The sequence below is a fragment of the Halichoerus grypus genome, chromosome 6 (genome assembly GCF_964656455.1).
Source record: "Halichoerus grypus chromosome 6, mHalGry1.hap1.1, whole genome shotgun sequence".
Classification (NCBI taxonomy): Eukaryota; Metazoa; Chordata; class Mammalia; order Carnivora; family Phocidae; genus Halichoerus; species Halichoerus grypus.
Window position 1 is genome coordinate 160,032,645 of NC_135717.1, and position 19,288 is coordinate 160,051,932.

General features: G+C 40.3%; 1 protein-coding gene across 5 annotated transcripts in view; it reads right to left on the reverse strand.

The window, feature by feature from the left end:
• Positions 1–13,452, reverse strand: part of IGF1 (insulin like growth factor 1) — a 76,411-nt gene extending 62,959 nt beyond the window's left edge. The window contains exons 1-2 of one of the 5 annotated variants that reach the window (XM_036105405.2): positions 13,071–13,437; positions 8,410–8,566 (exon numbers count right to left, since the gene is read on the reverse strand). In XM_036105405.2, the coding sequence (XP_035961298.1) occupies positions 8,410–8,566; positions 13,071–13,133 (220 nt within the window). In that variant the 5' untranslated portion in view covers positions 13,134–13,437. Of the gene's footprint in view, positions 1–8,409; positions 8,567–11,263; positions 11,340–13,070 lie in introns of those variants that run through there. The other 4 variants (XM_036105494.2, XM_036105548.2, XM_036105341.2 and 1 more) reach the window with 4 other exon arrangements.
• Between the last annotated feature and the right edge of the window lie 5,836 nt (positions 13,453–19,288).

Genomic DNA, 19,288 nt, shown 5'->3' on the forward strand with positions numbered 1-19,288 from the left:
CTATCCCTCTAGTCGCTTCTCTTCTGGAGACCTCTAGTCCAGTAGTTCTCAACTAGGGGTGATTCCACACCCCCACCCTGGGGGCATCAGGTAATGTTGAGATGCTTTTGATTGTCATGACTCGGAGGAAGGATACTGGCATCCAGAGGGGGTAGTAGCCTAGTATGGTGCTAAACATTCACAATGCACAGAAGAGCCCCCTCCCCCAATAAAAAATTATATGGCCCAAAATGTCAATAGTGCTGAGGTTGAGAAACTGTTGCCAATGACACTCCTGGGGGAGGTGAGTGGGGAGTATGAGAATGAAGTAGGATTTAAAAACATGCCACTTGGTCTCACAAAGGGTCAGGGGCTGGGGCAGTGAGGAAGGAGAAGTAAGGAGGCCAAAATCTATAGTGTCCTCAAATCAGTTTAATCCAGAATTCTAACTCTTGGTGCTCCTTTCCCCAGTTTCATAGATAATCAGGAGTTATTGGCTGCATGTAGGTTGGCTCAGTGCAGACTTTCTTAATCACTTGCCTCTGATGAAAGAGCCCTTTCACCAGGGTAAATGGCACAGAGGTAGTACCATCTTCCCAGCAATATTCACAGAATTGACTCTATGACTAACCAGATTTCAAAGTTTAAAAAGACCCCTCCAATAGCCTTTTAATACCTCATAAAGACCACAGATGAAAGAAGAAAATCTGAAGAGATTCATAGAGTATTTGCTTGGAAGTCTGCAAAAAAATCAGGTGTAAATTTCTTTTGGCCAGGGGCCGTCAGAGAAATCTCCAGAAAAAAAGCCGATCCAACAACTCGTCAGACTGTTTCAGATTTTCCAGGAGCACAGCTTTGCTAAGTCATTCCAAAGCAGCTCTACCCAAGTTGACATTGGAGAGAGTGACCAAAGAGTCAGAATAATATAATATACAATAATAGTCTAAATTATGACCTTAAGTGGACTTGGAATGCCTAAAGCACATCTGAAGTTTTTGTCTAATGTATAAGAAACAGGCAAGGAATTCCTTTAGTCCGTGCAAATTTCTATAGCAAGGGAAAGTGTTAAACTTAAGTTTCAGGTGAGTTTATTGGAATGAGAGAGCCACCAAGATCTATATTCACTTGGGTGAGCTTGATTGGAGGCCTCTCCCAGGCCATTTTAATTTACCAGGTAACTTTGACATAGGCATGGTTCATTGCTGCCAGAGGCCAAACACTATATTAGAATCAGAAAAGAGAATCAACAGTGTCTTTTTCTATTTCTGCCACTAAATAGCAGTGTGACCTTGGGCACATCACCTCTCTATGAGTTTCATTCTTGATGTTTGACTATTTTTCAAGGGTTTCCAAACTTATAGCAATCTTTAATTTTACTTCCTTTGAATAGTCAGGTATTTTTAAGAAGGAGATATTAGAGAGATATATACTTAATCAATAATCAGGTTCTTGGGTGTCTTTCCAAGGGCTTCAGCATGACTTCTTCTTTTTTTTTTTTTTTTTTGCATGGAAACCCTATCCTGTAGTATGCCTGAGCATTAAATGCAAAAGGTTTTAATTTAAAAGACTGTGTGGTCTCTACTGGTTGCACAATTTCTTTTTGTGTCCGTGCTGCTGATGATCAAATATTGCAAAGCCATTAATTACCTTAGGACAAATGCAGAGGGCCACGTGCAAAAGTTCTGGCCAATTGCATAAAGCAATATGCCAGATACAAAGTAAGTGAAGGGTTTTTCTTGGTATTTAAGGTTCAGTGAAAAAGTAAGAGGGGCAGCTATGCCAAGAATGAAAAGCCAGAGCTTGCCAAGTGCTTCTTTAAGTGGCTTTAGCCAATGTGAGACTAAACAATGCATTAAATAGGCATACAACTTACTGCAGTTAAGGAACTGCACGTCAAATAACAGCTCTTTGCTGTTTTAAACATGATCTCGCATATAGATAAAGACAAACAAAATGCTGTGTTGTCATCTTCTTAGTCTAACAGCTAATAAGGCCCGAGGATTTGAACTTTCCAGGCAATCAAAAGTAATTCTTTGTGATGTAAGGGCTTGCTGATGTTTCACAGGGAGGTGTAGAATGGAACTCTGCCAGGGCAGCAGCCCAGTGCAAGAACGATTTTTTGCCACCATGGTTGTCAGAGATCTGGCTGCATAAAACAGCAAAGGCTTTATAGCCCATTATTGAGAACAATGAGAAATCTACTTGAGAGAGATCTTGTACCTGTTTTCATTGTCTGATTCTTTGTTATAGGCTGTGAAATGGGAAGGAAGGCTGGTAGAAGAATGAGGTTGGCTCCTAACAGAGGCCCTGAGGAGGGCTGGCATGGTACATGATGTCTGGAAAAGGTATATGGTGGCCCAGGGAATTGAAGAATGCCAAAACTGTCTTCTGGATCCAAAATGCCTAACTTACCAGCCACTTAAGATAAGAGACATCCAAAACCAATAGTGTCAAACAACTGGTTGAGTGATACCTGCACAGGTGGAAGCCTTACATCCAAACCGCTGGCTGCTCTCATAACTCCTTCCATGGCCAAGCTGGAGAAGCCTCTTCCTGCCTGGCACCTTATCTGGATTATGGCACCTTGTGATCCCCTCTCCTTTACCGCTTCTCTCCCATAACACCCAGAGAAAAATTCCCGGTCCAAATAAACAGCCCTTCTTCAGTTAGTCTTTGAGAAAAAACAACAGAACTAATAGCTGCAAGACATGAGGCACTTGAAGTTTGCTGGCAGAGAAGGAAGAAAACTTGAAGTTGTCCAGAAGAAGATCTCCCCCGGATCATACTGCATATCCTGGTGTTCACAGGTGAACTGCAGTGTTCAATCTGAGTGGGGTCCAGTCTCTTGAACAACAGCAGCCCCTAATCAAAGACTTTTCTTGTGCACCCTGAAGATATTCAATTAGTATTTCCTAAATTTTTCTGGAAGATAAAATGTAGGGTGATCACATGAATATCTCCCTCATGCTTCCTTTCAAAGAAGTGTTCAGAATCAACTGGGTTACTCTCTCTCAGAAGAGGGCTGGGATTTTTGGAAGCATCTCTCTATGCCATAACATTTTGGGCCACTAAACAATGTAAATGGCCAAATGGAGACAAGAGACCCTAACTTTGGTTCTAGATCTGTCCAGTGAGGTAAGTCACAAAATCTCAGTGTCTCATGTTTCTCATTTGTCCAGTGAAGCAATAATTCTTGCCTTCCATGGGGTAAAACCAAAGTGAGAGAGCTGATGCAAGTGGATTTTGAACAAGTAAATATACTAGTCAAATACAAGAATTCTTATTGCTACTGATATTGTTATATACCTATTACTACTAATAATAGGTTTTATCAGCTACCCTTAAGGAGAGAAAATGAGTGTATAACTAATTGGGCTGTTCAGATACCTCAACCTTTACAATATACTCTGCAACTGACCCCACAAGAGAGTAAATAAGTATTGCTAACATGTATGGTGCTTACTATGTGCCAGGCAGTATTGTAAGTTAATATGTTCTAATACATTAACTCATTTAATCCTTACACCAGTTTTATGAGGTAGGCCCCATTTTACAGATGAGGAAATTGGGGAACAAAGAGGTTAAGTAATTTGCTCAAGGCCACCTACCAAGTAAGCTAGAATTCAAACTCTGAATTATTGGCAATAGAGACCATGCTCTTGGTCTTGAACCCTTCACTCTTCTGCTTCTTATAATTCTCCATCAGGGAGATGGTCTTAAAGAATATTAAAATGTCAGAAAAATGCAAATTATTTTCTAATTTTTCACAGAAGCTATCACTTTTTAAGTGGTCCTTTGTTTGCATAGACTGGTCCTCTGGGATGCAAGCATTTAGCATCAATATAAAAACACATTACTTTTCTTTAAGACTATCTGTGGCCTATTAGCTTAGTGGTACTAATGAGCCCAGGGCCATAAGGTAAAACCCCACATGTGCCAATTAATTTCAAAGAGAAAAGCTTTTCCACAGCCAGAGACTGTACCCTTAACTTTGAGCAGCTGTCATACAAATGCATGGCTGGCGGTCTAAGGGGTACCAAGCCGTGGAATACAAATGGTGCAGCTCAAACCCAGCCCCACTCAAAGCAATGCTAATGGTGTATATCTTTGAATGCCCTGAACTATACACTCCCTTCTTTAATTGGAAAGGCAGTATCAATAGGCTAGCAAAAGGCGGTTGGTCAAGGTTTGGAAGCCTATAGATTCTTATTTGTCCCATCTGACTTAATAAAGGGCAACTAAAAACTGACCTACTCACTTGTTCTCACATCCAAGAGAGTGAGAAAATGTAAAGATGAGAACAGTCAGCTGGTCCTTCCTCACAAAGAAACATGGCAATCTGCTTGCATGTGCTCCTTTGGCCAGATGACTTTCGTGTATTTGGTCATGTCTGAGCTTCTATTCCACTCCTGAGGGGTTGAAACCCAGATTAAAACAAAACAAAACAAAACAAAGAAGCTAGCTACTCTTTCTTTACGTAGGTGAAATCTTCTATCTTTGGGGGCAAACAGAAACTCTTTAGGGAAGTTAAAGGACACTAAATGTTCTTTGGTCACTACTTAAATCTAAGGTTCTCCTTTCTTGAATAGCACCAAATCCTTGTTCATTATAACCTGGACTATGAGTCTGTTAAAGTTATAAGAAGTCATTTACTTTAACAAAATCCCCTTGTTTTATGGACAAGGACATTTTGACCCAGGAAGTTTAAATGCCTGCCAAAGGCATACAGCTAATGAGTGACAGGTCTGGGAGCAGTTTTCTGAGCACTATATTTCAAATGAAAGAAACATGAGTTAATAATAATACCTAGATCTAGGAAGTTTGTTGCAATCAATAACAGTGAAATTCATTGCAAAGTTTTGCTTAAACTCCATAAAGCAGTATGTTTTAACGCATGAAGAATGCGCTTAGTTTATTCAGACCTGTTCTTAATAACTACGAATTGGAAGTGTGTTTTACAAAAGCTATAAATCTGGAATAGCTGAAAGGGTATCCAACTTTCTTTTCTATTTGATTTACTTCTCCTTTTTCCCAGACCGCTGAGGTAAAGCATATACAGTTTATTTAAGGGACTGTTTATAGACTCTTAAAACTAAAAAGGACCCCAGAAACTTGCTTTCTTTTGGTTGCTCTTAATTGAAACCATCCAAGATCGTTGGTTGTCTTTCAAATTTTTAAGTATCTCCAAAGAGAGAAATTCCACAAGCCCTTAAAGTACATGTTAAAATGGTTAATCACCATGACTGTCAAAAAATTATATCTATGGCAAGCTTAACTTCTTCTTTTTCACTTGAAGCTCTTTTCCTCTTGCTATGTTTCATGCAAAATGAGGTTATAACAAGCCCTCCTCTATGAGGGCTCCATCAATCTGGCAAGATAATAGCGAGCTCTTTCCCAATGTGCCACTTCATTACGCCACCATTTTCCTCACAGGACTGTGAGAGCACAAGACTGGCTGATACCTTCTCTTACTATGATGCATAGGGAAGAATTAGTAATTAGCTCTTCACTGGAACTTTCATTTCATAAAATGTCTGGGGAAGCTGCATTAATTATAGAGGAACTGTTCCACTTATGCTGGAAAAATTGTTCACAAAACAGATAATCTAGAAGGTTGCTTCCACTGTGTTGTAGTAGAACTTGTGCTTATAGAGAAATACGAGCTCATTCACACACTGGGTCAGTCTATACAAAGTAAACATTATTTTTTTTTATTCAGAACTGTTCTGTGTCTAATAGGTTAAGAAAACTCTCCTTGTTAAACATTCTGACCTGACAAAAAAGATAAATATGGATGCAATTTTCTTTTAGATGTTCGAATTTCAAACGAAGATCAGAAACTGCTTTCCACTATTAAAAAAAGAAAACAACAACAAAACTGTACTTTCAAAGTGGATTTGAAGCAGCTTTAAATAAAAGGCACAGCTGCAATAAAACTTTGAAAGTAAGGGTAAAAACAATGAAAAGAGTCAACTGACAGGGGATAGAGGTGAGGAAGACTGCTTTCCTCTAAAAAAGTATCTCAAAGACCCATAAATGCTTAGAGCTAACTTCTCCACACACACTAAATCTCAAGGGACAAAAAGGAAACTCAATACAATTTGTTGACAACAGTTAATGCCTGTTAGAATAATTGGCTCAGACACAAAACAGACCATCAGTGTAGCTTAGGGATGATGACCAAAATGCAGCCTCTAGTCAGCCTCACAGTCATATTCAGTTGAATAAAAGAAAAACAATTTTATCCAATAGCTGGGTAAATAGGAGATATATGAATTAGCCAAAGTAATTGACAAGCCTAATTCTTTATGGTTCTGAAGACTGAGATCCCAAATAAGTAATTCCATTCCATTCAATTGGGTTCAATTTAATTCAAGCTTGTCAGTTCAATGATCAAATAGAGCCTTTTCTATATCAGCCAGGCATTGAGCTAGATACTGGGATTCAGTGGTAAATAAACATAGTCTTTGGCATCAAGGAGCCCATTGAGAGGGTAGATCCTGGTTAGGTGATTTCAATAAAAGAACCTTTTTGGTGCCTTGAAATTGGTTTCCATCATAGTTGTCCAATACTCTTAACCGTCTGTGTGCACATGTATCAGTATTATATGGTTACTTGAGACCAAATCATTATTTACATTCCCATATTCATTATCTAATGCAAACATCATAAGCACAGAATGATCCAGTTTCCTTGTACTGTACATGGAAATCCTGGAGCACGTCAAGTTGAACAAGGCAATTCATCCTGGCACATAACGGAAGACAATTGTGGGCTTGGCAATTACCTTAATCCTTGGATCAAAGGAAATTGCACAAATGGATTATCAAGGCAAAAAAAAAAATCCTCTTGGGCATAATATGTGAGAATTACTTATTCATTTTTTTATATGTGGATCAGTAGCAGCAAAGTAAAGAATAATGACAACCCATCATTGGGTGATGTTGATGTAGCACATTTGCCTTTCACTGTATATTTCAAAAGTAAAACAAGTCTGCTATTTGAAAAGTACCCACCCAATGAACTTATTCATTTGCCCTACAACAGAGACCTGGATAGAATTGCTTTATCCAGAAAAATAAATGAATTCATTCTATTAAAGCATTAGCTGGAAACAGAGAGGGGTGTTTGCCCATTCAAGTAGTAAAAAGCACTTCTCATTCTCTGTCACTAGTTGTTTAAAGACTATTTGTTGCCAAATCTATGGTGAATACAAATCATCAGTCCCCCATCAGCCTCTCCCTTGCCATCTCTCTGACTCATCCCAGACTGCTATATTCAAGCCCCTTCCCCTACTCTCTCTTTCTCTCTCTCTCTCTCTCACACACACACACACGCACACACACGCACACATGCACGCACGTACAGGCACACACCACCTTCCCTGGGAAGAAGATGAGAGAGACCTAAGTGTGTGAGTCATCAGAGGAGCTATTCAAAGCTTAGTGGGCAACTGAGGTAAGCTGTCTACACTCCAGTGATAATGAACCTCCAAGAATGATTCATGCTCACTGAGGACCTGAACATCAGTTTCCTGGAACTCTCTAAAATTCCAAATAATTATATAGAATGAGCAATTGGCTTTAAATCTTTCACTGTCCTATAATATACAATGAGATAGATGTCTCTGAGGTAGATTCTCTAAGTGCTCAGTTCCCCCAGGCAACATTGACTTATGTTTGTGTTTATTATTTGCAAACATTGACTGGGCTGTCTATTTTTTATTGACTGTCAGCTTTTTAATCACCTGAGACCTACTTATGGGATAAGTAACCCCACACTTGTCAGAAACCCTTTTCCAGATGGAGATATCACTGGAGAGTCCCAGAGAAAAGCTAAGTCAAAGGAAGGCAATAACAAAACATCAAGGTCAATTTTCATAGAGGACAAATTAATATGGCATTTCAGTTTGCATTTAGAGAGTGCCTGTGTTTTTGTAAATGTGCCTTTGAGCAAAGTTCACCTTCTGTCCCTGGTGATTTCACATTGCGCGGAGACATCTGGGATGTGCCCCCTTAATTCTTCTTCCCAGTCCACCTTACTATTTTACTCCAAATTACCTAGCACTTAAAACAGGCCTCCATGTTTCCATATGTTTATATGGGCACCAACAGATCTCAAAAACAAAAACCTCAATTCCCCAGGTTCATTCTGTCCCTTCCTTTCACTGAAAGGAAAGGAATAGCGAGGGTAGAGCACAATAATTTTGGGAAAGCTCAGCAGGAAGTAGTTAAAAGACAAACTGCTAAGGAGGAAAATTCCATCCTAAATCTGTAAAACTTGCCACAGCCCCGCTGAAACACTAGGCTTACTTTAAGGTGAGGGATCTCAGAGGCTGAGGAAGGCTGCCAGCCACGGGCAGTCATTCAGTTATTCACACACTCCCTGTGGTTGTAAATCCACAGAGCAGTGAGAGGGAGGGCTACTTACTGAAATAAAAACCCCTGTCTCCACACACGAACTGAAGAGCATCCACCAGCTCAGCCCCACAGAGCGTCTCTGGTCCAGCCGTGGCGGAGCTGGTGAAGGTGAGCAAGCACAGGGCCAGGTAGAAGAGATGAGAGGAGGACATAATGTGCATCTTTACCTGCCAGAAAAATAGAAGGATGGTCATGTTTCCTCCTTGGTCCTTGCAAGGGCAGGGGTGGTGAGGCAAATGTGCCTCACTCCTAGCATTGCATTACTGCCATTAGTCAGAACTACCCTGCACAGCAGTGCAACAGAGTGCATGACGGACCTCAGGGTGCTGTGGCCTGAGCACTTCTTGGCATCAAACAACCTGTGTTTAATCCCCTTGCCACCGTGGACTTCACTGAACCCCTTCTTTGCAGATTCCTATTGCAATTCAATGAGATAAAATATCTAGAAACATTTACTATGTAAATGAAAACTGCTATTATTGCAGTAGAATCCCACACCACTCAGAGATCCTGGTAAACCTTTTGAACTGTCAAAGGTTAAACTATGCTGAGTCCAGATTTGGGACCAAATACATTTTATTAATTTAAATTCTCCAAAGATTGGCCATCCACAGATGGCCCATGCATTCATTATGGACCAGAATATTAAGTTAACTAGAACATCATTCCCCAGCTACTGATTAAAGATAATTTACTGTGGATAAAAACGGATTTGTGAAAATACTATATGTCATTACAGGGTTTTTGTTTTTGCTTTTTTTCACTTAATGAGAGAGAGAAAGAGAGAAACAGAGACAGAGAGGAAGACAGAGAGACAGAGAAACTTCTTACCTGGGGAATATCAGCAGTTAACACAACCACAAGTGGAAGTGAAAAAAAAAAAAAAAAAAACAGAAACAGGAAAAATAGGATTTAGGAATGAAATTGGCTCATGCTAAGTAGACCCTACATCTTCTGTATTCTAAAGTCCTCTGTGTCAAGTGCAGTATCACATCAACATGTGTGGAGAGATTGCCTTCCATGAACAGGGCATTGGGCTCAAAACCTGCAAAAGTTTTCTTTTTGTTTTTTGTTTTTGTTTTTTGTTTTTTTTTTCTGCCACAGGAATTCTGACTTCATGTCTTGGAGGGGCTTATGTGTCTCTGTATCCATTTTATAGCAGAATATACTGAGGCACCCCCGGTGACAGACAAATGGCAGCCTGGCCAAAAGCAGGATTTCTGTGGCTCAGGGCTCTATCCTCTCTCAAAGTAGTAGAAACAATGCTAAGGTGATCACTAACTTTTCCATATTGCTACTGTGGCACAAAGATGTGGTTTCTTCCAGGAAGCCTCCCAAGGTGAGTAGCTTTACCTCTCTCAGCTGTATTTACTTTCAGTGGCCTTGGAAGAGTCACTGGCAGGATGTAAGCGAGGGACCTTATCAAAAGGGTCATGGAGTTATGCTGGAAGTGATCATTATAAAAAAAGGCTTTTCTGAACCTCACAGTAGTGGCAGACCCATTCAACTCCATCCCTTTTGGAGAAACAGACTCAGTCATTTGCCTTCCTTGCCCTCCATAAACTCTCAACTTAATGGCTCTCTACATCAGCGGCAGATTTTCCTCCATCATTTTAATTAAGATTTCCATTTTTGTGGCCAGACCTTCAGCTCAGCAACTGGGGGGAAAAAAAACACCTTATACCCCTGCCTCTCGTTAACAAAACGTAAATACTCAGTTAATGCTTGTAAAACAGTTTAAGATGAAAAGCGCCCTCTATTTGCAAATCATCATAAATAATGGACATAAAATAGAAGAGGAGGTGAAAGCTCAACTGAACACTTCTTCCATTTTCTCAATAGGACCTCTGCATGGAAACCCTTCACCTCCACATAGCCAAAGCCACCAGGACTGCAGGAAACAGGTTCTCATCCAATCTACATTTTTCTTAGTCATAAAATAATTGGGGGGGGGGGGTTTCCCCTTCAGTATTTCCAGTGGAAATCTCAACAGTTCCAACCTGTCTGGACTTCATTGCCTTTTTCAAAAGAGCGAACTGTGAATTGATCTTACAGAACATACCCCACACTCTGGCAATGGGCCAGTTCTAGAATGCATGCTACTGTCCCAATCTTATTTCTCCATCCCTCCCCTCTTTGTTGAGTTTATAGTAATGCTGAAGCACCTGCAACTGTAGATGGCTTGAAGTTCTTCAGTTCTTGTAAAATCCATGGGAAGAGGTAGCCTTAGTGAATTGAGAACTTTGTGAGATGTCAAAACTATATTTTTAATAGTTATTTCTGGCATAACACATATAAGTTCTCACATATAGATCACTAGCATTTCAGAATATAAGATTTATTTTTTTATAGCTTTTCGTTTTCCTTTTCTTTCTTTTTTGCTGAGTTATGTTGTTAGATAAAGATCAGCACTTACAGTTCTAGGACAAGAGAGAACCTCCACTGCATTTTCCCTTAGTTCAGGTAACAGTCCGGTACACCCACAGAGAACCAGAGAATTTTATCACATTATGTTCCCCCCAAAGAAAACAATAACAAACTTGCTTAGGGGTTAAAAGTTTGAAACAAGTGGCCCCATATGTCCGTCCTTTTCTTGGTCTTTTATTTTGTCAAACACAAAAGAAACAAAGAGAGAGAAAGGAAAGATACAGAGAGAAAGAAAGGAAGAACCAGAAAGAGAAGAGAAAAAAAGAAAGAAAAAGAATTCAGAGCACTGTTTCTCAAAAATCATTCACAAATTCAAAATTTAAAAGACCTTTCTTTTTTATCTTAAATAAATGGAATATCAATTGATTCCAGATGTCTGGGCTACAATGAAAATGCCCAGCAAAATTTGAGGGCAATAGTCATAAGAAAATACTCACTGTAGGTGTAACCATTTTTTGTTTGTTCCAGATCTTTTACAGCAGGTCAGGGTGGGTATTATGAGGCTGATGTGAATAGAAAACTGAGGACTTAAAAACATGTGCTGCTTTGTGGGTGGGGTTTGTGAAAGCATCTAGTTACATTTGGACACCCAGGCAGGTATGCCATTAGCCTGGGTAAACTGCCTTTTGTCCATCAAACAATGAACAAATTGCACAGCTGGGATTTGAGTCCATCTTCCCCCCACCCCCATCAAGGCACCAATTTCCATTGTGTGCCTATTGTAGCTGCTCTGAACAGGGACCCCAAGCTCTAGTCCTCTGCCTTACCCCCTTCCCTCTGACTCAAACACTTACAAATATCTTGAGACTCAGAGTACAGTCAGCTTGTGAGTTCTGCCTCTAGGCAGGACACCTTTACTTATTGAATTACATTTGAAGGACCACGAAGCTCCCTCAAGCCACTTCTTGCTCCAGGTAAAAAGGAAAAGTAACAACATTTGCTAGCTCTATTTCTGAAAAGTTCATTTGGAGAAAGTTTTCCAAACTTGTAATTAATGCAGAGATAACACTCAACAACCCCTTTTATGATCATCTAAGTAGGAAGACAAAAACCTCAGCTGTCAGACCACATAGTATATTATATATGCTCTCTATATAGTATATAGAGAGACTTCATTTCTTTTAAAAGCAAGGTAGCCAGTCTTGGCACCTGGAAGGTAGCAGAATCAGGTGCCTGACAAAGATGTACGCTTAACTCCTAAGCCACTTACTTGACTAGGAAAAGTCCTAGTGGTGGAGTATTTGAGAGCAGCAAATGAATGCTGTACTAAGAGGCAGGGAAGTTTTATGAATTGAGCTCTTAGGCAATTGCATTGAGGAGCCAGTGACAGTGGCTTAAAAATGCTTGCAAATTGGAAAAACACAAGTCTTGAAGGATATAATTTTGCTGAGAATGGAAACTTGAACTAGGGCCAGTGATTGGAAACGAGAAGTTGGCATTAACAGCGGCAGCCAAATTTACCTAAAGAGACTTTACAACACCGAGTATAAAATCAGTTTTACAACACGAAATCCCAAGTCCAAACTTCACCCATGAAAGTCCTCTTCCAAAGGGAAAACTTGGACATGCAGTTGCTAGAAAGTTTCCGCTTTCCATATATACAGTATGCATTTGTTTAAATTATACGAATGTGCAGGGTCAGCAAGAGTTGTCAAGTTCTTTTTCAGAAGAGCAAATTAAACTTCGCTCTAACTTTGACTCTCTGGGCATAAGTGCAGAGAGTTCTGGGACCTTAGCTCCAAAGATCATATTTAAAAGCTTTAATATCACCTAAAAGGTAACTTCGTATGTGGCATGCCTTGTAATAAAAAGTCCTGACGAGTTACACACACACACACACACACACGCGCGTGCACACACACAAACATGGTCTTAAAAATAAAACATCTGCACCTGCAAAAAAAAAAAAAATCTAAAAGTTCATATCCATGCTCTATAGCCCTTAACCATAGACAGGATTTAAAGGAATCTTCTATAATGATACCACTGAAGCCCTGCACAAGTGGAGGATTTAGCATAAGTACCCTGCAATAGTTTCTACTCATACAGATATCTGTGCAAAGGCATCCATCTCCCGGAGCTAGTTTTTCAGATCCCACAGAATTGCATATTCAGCAATTTATAAATAACTCCCAGTTCCGAAACAATGAAAATTCTAAAGTGAATAACATTTCTAGGCAGAAGCAAACAGTACACAATTTAAAGAAAATTCCCCAATGACTTCAAAGAGTAAGAAATATTTACCTTCAAGAAATCACAAAAGCAGCACTTAAATAATTGGGTTGGAAGACTGCTGATTTTTCCCATTGCTTCTGAAGTGCAAAGTCTGGAAATGAATTGGTTAGCAGGAATAATGAGGCAAAAAGAAATCCAGAGAGATGGGAGATGTTGAGAGCAATGTCACATTTCAATTTTGAGGACTTTATTCCATTGCGCAGGCTCTATCTGCTCTGAATTTAGCAGTGACAGTGAGATTTAGCAAACAGAAGAGGGATTTAGAGAAAATCCTCACATTTATCTACAAAACACAGACACTGTAGACAGGAAACAGCTGGGGGAACATTTGCCTTCTCTCTCTCTCCCTCTTCTGGCAAAGTTATCGAGTAAGGACTTTTTTGGGCATGGTGACAAATAACATCATACCTTTGCATTTTAAAACTAGAGCACAGAAGCATTTTTTTCCCTTAAAAGAATGTGTGTTAGTGACAGGGTTAGCAGACATTAATATACTGATGCTGCCATAAAAAATAAGGATCTGTCCTCTGATTAACTTTCTGCTGGGCATGGAGACACACACATCTGCTAATACACCTTACCGGTATTAAAGGAACATACAATGGAGGATGGGCGAGCATTTTTCTATTCTAGAGCAAATGCAAAAATAAAAAAGCAGAAATGAAGAAAAAAAAAAAAAAACATCTCGAGCAAATCCTACAATTTTAACCCTGAAATGACTGGGATAAAGTAGGTTGGAAGACAGCACTGGGGTGACCCCTTGTCCTAGTTGCCAAGCAAGGGGAATGATCTCATTTCCTAGAACCTAGAAAAGGGGCAGGCAGCATTGCAATTGGCTCCTTTTAGGACACCGTCTCATGCTTTTTGCCCGCAACAGGGCAAAGACTTTGCTGAGCTATAAAGCCAACTGAAAAAATAAAATCTTTTTCTTCCTTTCTCTACTAGGCTTCCTATTACCAACCTCTCCCCAACTCCCCTCCCCGCCCAGGGAAGGGCACCTGAGGGGCAAACTATTTTTCCATTGTTCATGTTTTTCTGCATAACTTGAACCTGTGTGTGTGTGTGTGTGTGTGTGTGTGTGTTTTCTTTCTCCAATTTTTGTGTATTCTAAATAACACCAGCTGGCTAGCAATACCCTCTCAAGGGTTATGATGTCATTTAAATCCCTCAACTGGATGAGTGGCCGGCAACATGGTCCAAGCCAGCTGTTTTGCTATTTATAATGTATACTTGCCTTTGCCATTGAGAATCAAGTTCTGATCTTTTGTCAATACAGTTTGTACCAATTGCTCTTTGGTTTTGCGAGATGTAGATAAGAAAGTGGATTATGAAATAAGGTTGCAAAAGCCCAGATCAGACATAACACTTTCCCTAGATGTCTATCCAAGCTTGGTTTCCCAGGGTTGTGGAAATAACCTGGACCTTGCATTTCTCTCTCGTGATTCTCAGGGGACTTGATGAGACTGATGCAACAATTAAAAACAGAGGTCTGCTGGATACCCTAGTCTGGACCTTTATGTTGTCCTGCGGCCAGAAAAGTGTTTGCAGAGGTGAGTGCCCTCAAAGGAAAACCTGCTTGGTTTTGAAAGGGAGCTGGATTTGGTCAAGTCTTCTGTGTAGTTAATAACTTATGGCGTTTACCTTCCAAAAAGAAGAATTAAAAATCTGGAGTTATGCTGTTTCAATGGTACATTATGTTCAGCATCATTTAGTGAGTGTCTGCTATGTGCCCAACACATGCATCACAGTCAAGGCGCTGAAAGGGCAGAGTGGCAGAGCCAGAGAGGAAAATGTCACTGTCATGTGGTGGGTATGTACTCTTTTAAAAATACGAACGGTGCACAATGGAAGGGAATAAAAAATTCTCTAGAAAGACAGGGAAGTGAAACTCTTTTGAAAATCCAGAATGAGGGATGTGTCACGAGAGGGCTTGGGGTACGTGGTTGGGAAGTTTTGGTGGATAAGATTTGACCCGAAGAGTATACACATACGCATCATCAAGAAGTGGCCTGGTAGGGAGCCACAGGTATGTGGGCAATTCCTGTCCTTAAAGAATAATCCAAATCTTCCTTTAATGAGCTCCCCTTCGTGCAGTTAATTTATGACTTGATTTACCAAAAATCTTTTCTGCAGCCTTTGTGGGATCATGCCCTTTGTGAAAAACAAAGTCCATCCTTTCGTGGACTATAATGATATAGATTGTGTTACACCAAAGAACTGTACCTATTGCCCAGGTAGAAAGAACCACATTTTGCAAGTGTGCACTCAGGTGTTGGCTGGAGTCTTGGCGCTGAGTGCCTTGTTCCACCACTGGGCACCTTCACAGGTGAAGGCCAGGATGTTCCCATTACAGTTTTCGCATATTTTAATCTTTCCAAGATGTCCTAGAAGCTCACTGCCCATTTCTCCAAGGCTGTCACCTGGTCTGATGTACACTCTCGGTGTGCACTGTGCACAGATCACCTTATTCCCAACCACTTCGTGTCAAAGGCTGTTTGGAATACAGAACACATATTGTTCCATCAGACACTGTGCTTCTGCAATATCGACACACTGACTCACAGTCTCTTGGTTTTATAACCCCAATTACCCTTAAAGGATAATTGGGTTTTAATTTATGTCCCAGTTTTTATGTCACAATCAAAGAAAACTGAAATTTCAGTGAGTCGTAATTATCATCAGCTGTGCTGTGGAAACATTCCGATTTGAGCTCTCAGTTTCCAATAGGGAAAGCAATTTCCTGAAGTGATTACTGTAGACTTCGATGTGGAGAATGGTCTGTATTTCTGGGTAGGGTAAGCCGGCGACAGAGCAGGGCAATAATTCCTAGAGACATGGCCATTTTCTTTGTTAATTCCAGGGGTCAATCTGAAAGGGAAAGGGGCAATAAATGTGCCACATCATTACCTTTTAATAACTGAGAGCTGTACCTGTTTAGGAGAAAAAGAAATGAAATGTATCTATTACTAGATAGATGAAGGTGGTAGTAAATCTAATCCCAGAAAAAGTTCAGGTCATGCAGTCCCCCTGGGAGAGAAACATACAGGGTCAATCTAAAATTACTGGATCATTATGTAGTCTCCTGCCCAGAACAATCTGACAGGTATGGGAATTGTGTGCCACCAAAACAGCTAACTGCAAGGATGCGCTCATCATGAGAACATCCACTCCTGGAAATGCAGAGATTCACAGTTTCACCTTTTGCATGTGTAATGCCTGTGGGATATAAATAACTCTCCCCTAAAGCCTTCTTCTTGAGTAGTGCATTTGCATAAAGCTGCAGCCTCAGAAGACTTCTGACACCTCCCTTAAAAAAAAAAGAAAAAGAAAGTTGCTCATCTCCTTAAAGAACGGGCTGATTGAGATTCACAGAAAGGGGTGGGCAAGGCCCAGTCTTCACTCTTTTTTTGCTTAAGCCCTGTTCCCAGAGTTCCCCATGTCAACTTCGGAGGAGCTCATCCAAAAGGCAATATCATATCCATGTGCAATAAGGCATATTTACAATTTATTTCATTAATGTCTTTGCTGACTCCCAAGAAAAGCTCAGAGTAGATATTTAGAGGGAAGGGGACTTTGGGATCAGATAAATGGTGAGGTCTAAGGTTCTAGGGCCACCCACCAGGCAAAGAACTTGGGGAACTCCTGGATATATGTCTTGGATCCTGATTTGTAGGGATAGTTGGTCTGGGAGTGTATTCTGCAGTGTTTGAAATCAAGGGCTTGTTAATTCAGAATGTAAAATTCAGAGAAAAAGGCTGGACCTCAAAAATACAACATGCTGCTGACAAGGGCACCAATGTCAGCTCCAAAAGATCTGCTCAGAAAGAGCTCTGTTATTCCTCAGAAAGCTCTTTAGCTCAAAGGAGCTGCTTTAAATCCTTAGAGGAGCATTTTCCCCACAGCTAGGGAAAACAGTAATAGGGAGAAGAAATCTTCTCACTAAATAAATCAGTGCTTTCTTTTCAACATTAAACTTGGATCTTATTTTTTCTAAAATGTCAAAAGAGCAAATGCTGAAAACAGTCAGAAGCAAAACTGTTGTCGTTTGGGGAGCAGAATTCTTCGTAATGGCAGACAAGGAGTCACTACATGGGTCGAGGATGGCTCAGTGGAGTGAGAGAACCTGAGGGCTCTCCACAATTGCCCCAAGTTGAATAGAAAATGGGGAAAGGAGACACCAATTCCAAAGTTCAGGGGTAGTACCCACATAGGCACTTTCTTTCGGAATCGAAAAATGTGCGCGCCGCCTAGTGGCCTGCGGGGAAACTGCCACGGCAATCTTCATGGTTAATGTGTGTTTGGGAGGAGTGGGGCGTTTTGAAAAGCTCTGGATTCAAGTATACTTTAAGCTGCACCGATCTTTAATTTTTTCATCTGTTTGAAATAAATAAACTGGGTATTTGATTCGCTGTAATTTTAAAAAGGAGGAAAGAGCTAAGGGGAGAAAGAAAGATAACTCTCAGCGAGGGCACGAATGTCTTCCCCGGGGCTGCAGTCTCAGTGGTGAGCTTCTGGTATGGGTTCAAAGCATTTTGTTGATTTAATGAAAGTCTGGAAAATAAGTGATGATAAAAGTAAACTATTTCACGTGAAAACTATCATAAACTCTCCTGAGGGTGAATAAGAAAAATGAAGGGCGGGGCATCGATAGATAGAAAAGTGACTTGTTTACTGAAACAGATTTAGGCGCTTGCAAATGGATCTCGAATCCAGTCTCCCTATATGCTCTGCGCTCATCAGCATTCAAAATGTGGGCTTTTGCACTGATGGTAAAAGGGCATTAAAGAATCACACAAGGGTGAAAGTGGTCTCATTGTCAGTTCTTTCTACCCTGAGTGTACAAGGGAGAAAAGCTCAGTTTGGTACTAGTCTGTCTTCAGTTTTCTCTAAAACTTGCTGATCTTCCTGTCTGATTACAACAACAAACACCCAAAAAACAAAAACTATGGACCTTAAGCCCAAAGTCTTCGAATGCAGTGGTTTTATCCAGAATTTAACAGTACTGTTTTATTTTCATTGTATTTATTTTTAAGGATAACTTCTATTTAGGGCAAGTGATGCTGTTTTTGAAGCAAATATCTAACTCTTAAAAAATCAATTAAGAAAAAAAATTTTAAACAAGTAAATACTATTACAGGTGGCCAACAGTTATGACCAAAAAAATGTGTAATTGGTATTTGAATATCTGGTGTTTGGGAATCACTGCTGTAGAACATGCCATGTGTTGGGGGAAAAAGTACATAGTCACAATGAAAAAGCAGGGAACAAAGACCCTGTGTATAAAAAATACCACCATATAAATGTATTAATTATGTTTCTTGATAATTTAAATATCCTCTAAGCTCACACTCATTTTTATTCTAGTCTTTCATAGAGCTTAAAGATGTTGAAAAATGTTTAGAGGAGTGAGTAGCATTTGAGTTAGGTCTTGAGGTATGAGTTCACATCTAAGATGACAAGAAAACGGTAAAGGCTGTTCTGGGCAGAAGGAACAGCATGGACAAAGTTGTATCAGAATGAGGAGGTTCCCAGTGTAGGGGCAATGTGGGGGATGACCTGTAGCCATGCTCTCAGATTCCTGCACTGTGGAGACCTTTTGGTTTTCTCCTTTCCCCATCAGTTAGCCCTCGCTTAGCTAGAAGACAGTCTAATTCTCTCATGATCCCCTTGTATAAAAAGATTTGTATGTAGCTGAATCTGTGATTAACTCTGGGAATGGCATCATGCCTCAAGGTACATATGGAACAACAGACCTGGACATAGGTCAATTTGAGAGCAATGCTAGGTAAAAAGAACTGAGGCATCTCTTGCTCACCTAGTGGTCTTTCCAGAGCTTCCATTTTGAAAGACTAAATTGTGTTTCTACTTTGGTAAGTAAATTTTAATAGAAAAATGAAATAATTATACTTAATAAAGATTTTGCAGAATAAAGGTTAATGCAAAAAGGTCTTGTTTCTGGTGAGCCCTAAACTTGCTAGAAAACCTGGTTCAGGGGGCGCCTGGGTGGCTCAGTCGTTAGGTGTCTGCCTACGGCTCCCGTCGTGATCCCAGGGTCCTGGGATCCAGCCCCGCATTGGGCTCCCTGCTCGGCGGGAAGCCTGCTTCTCCCTCTCCTGCTCCCCCTGCTTGTGTTCCCTCTCTCACTGTCTCTCTTCTGTGTCAAATGAATAAATAAAATCTTAAAAAAAGAAAAACTGGTTCATCAGAGCATCCCACTCTTCATGTGG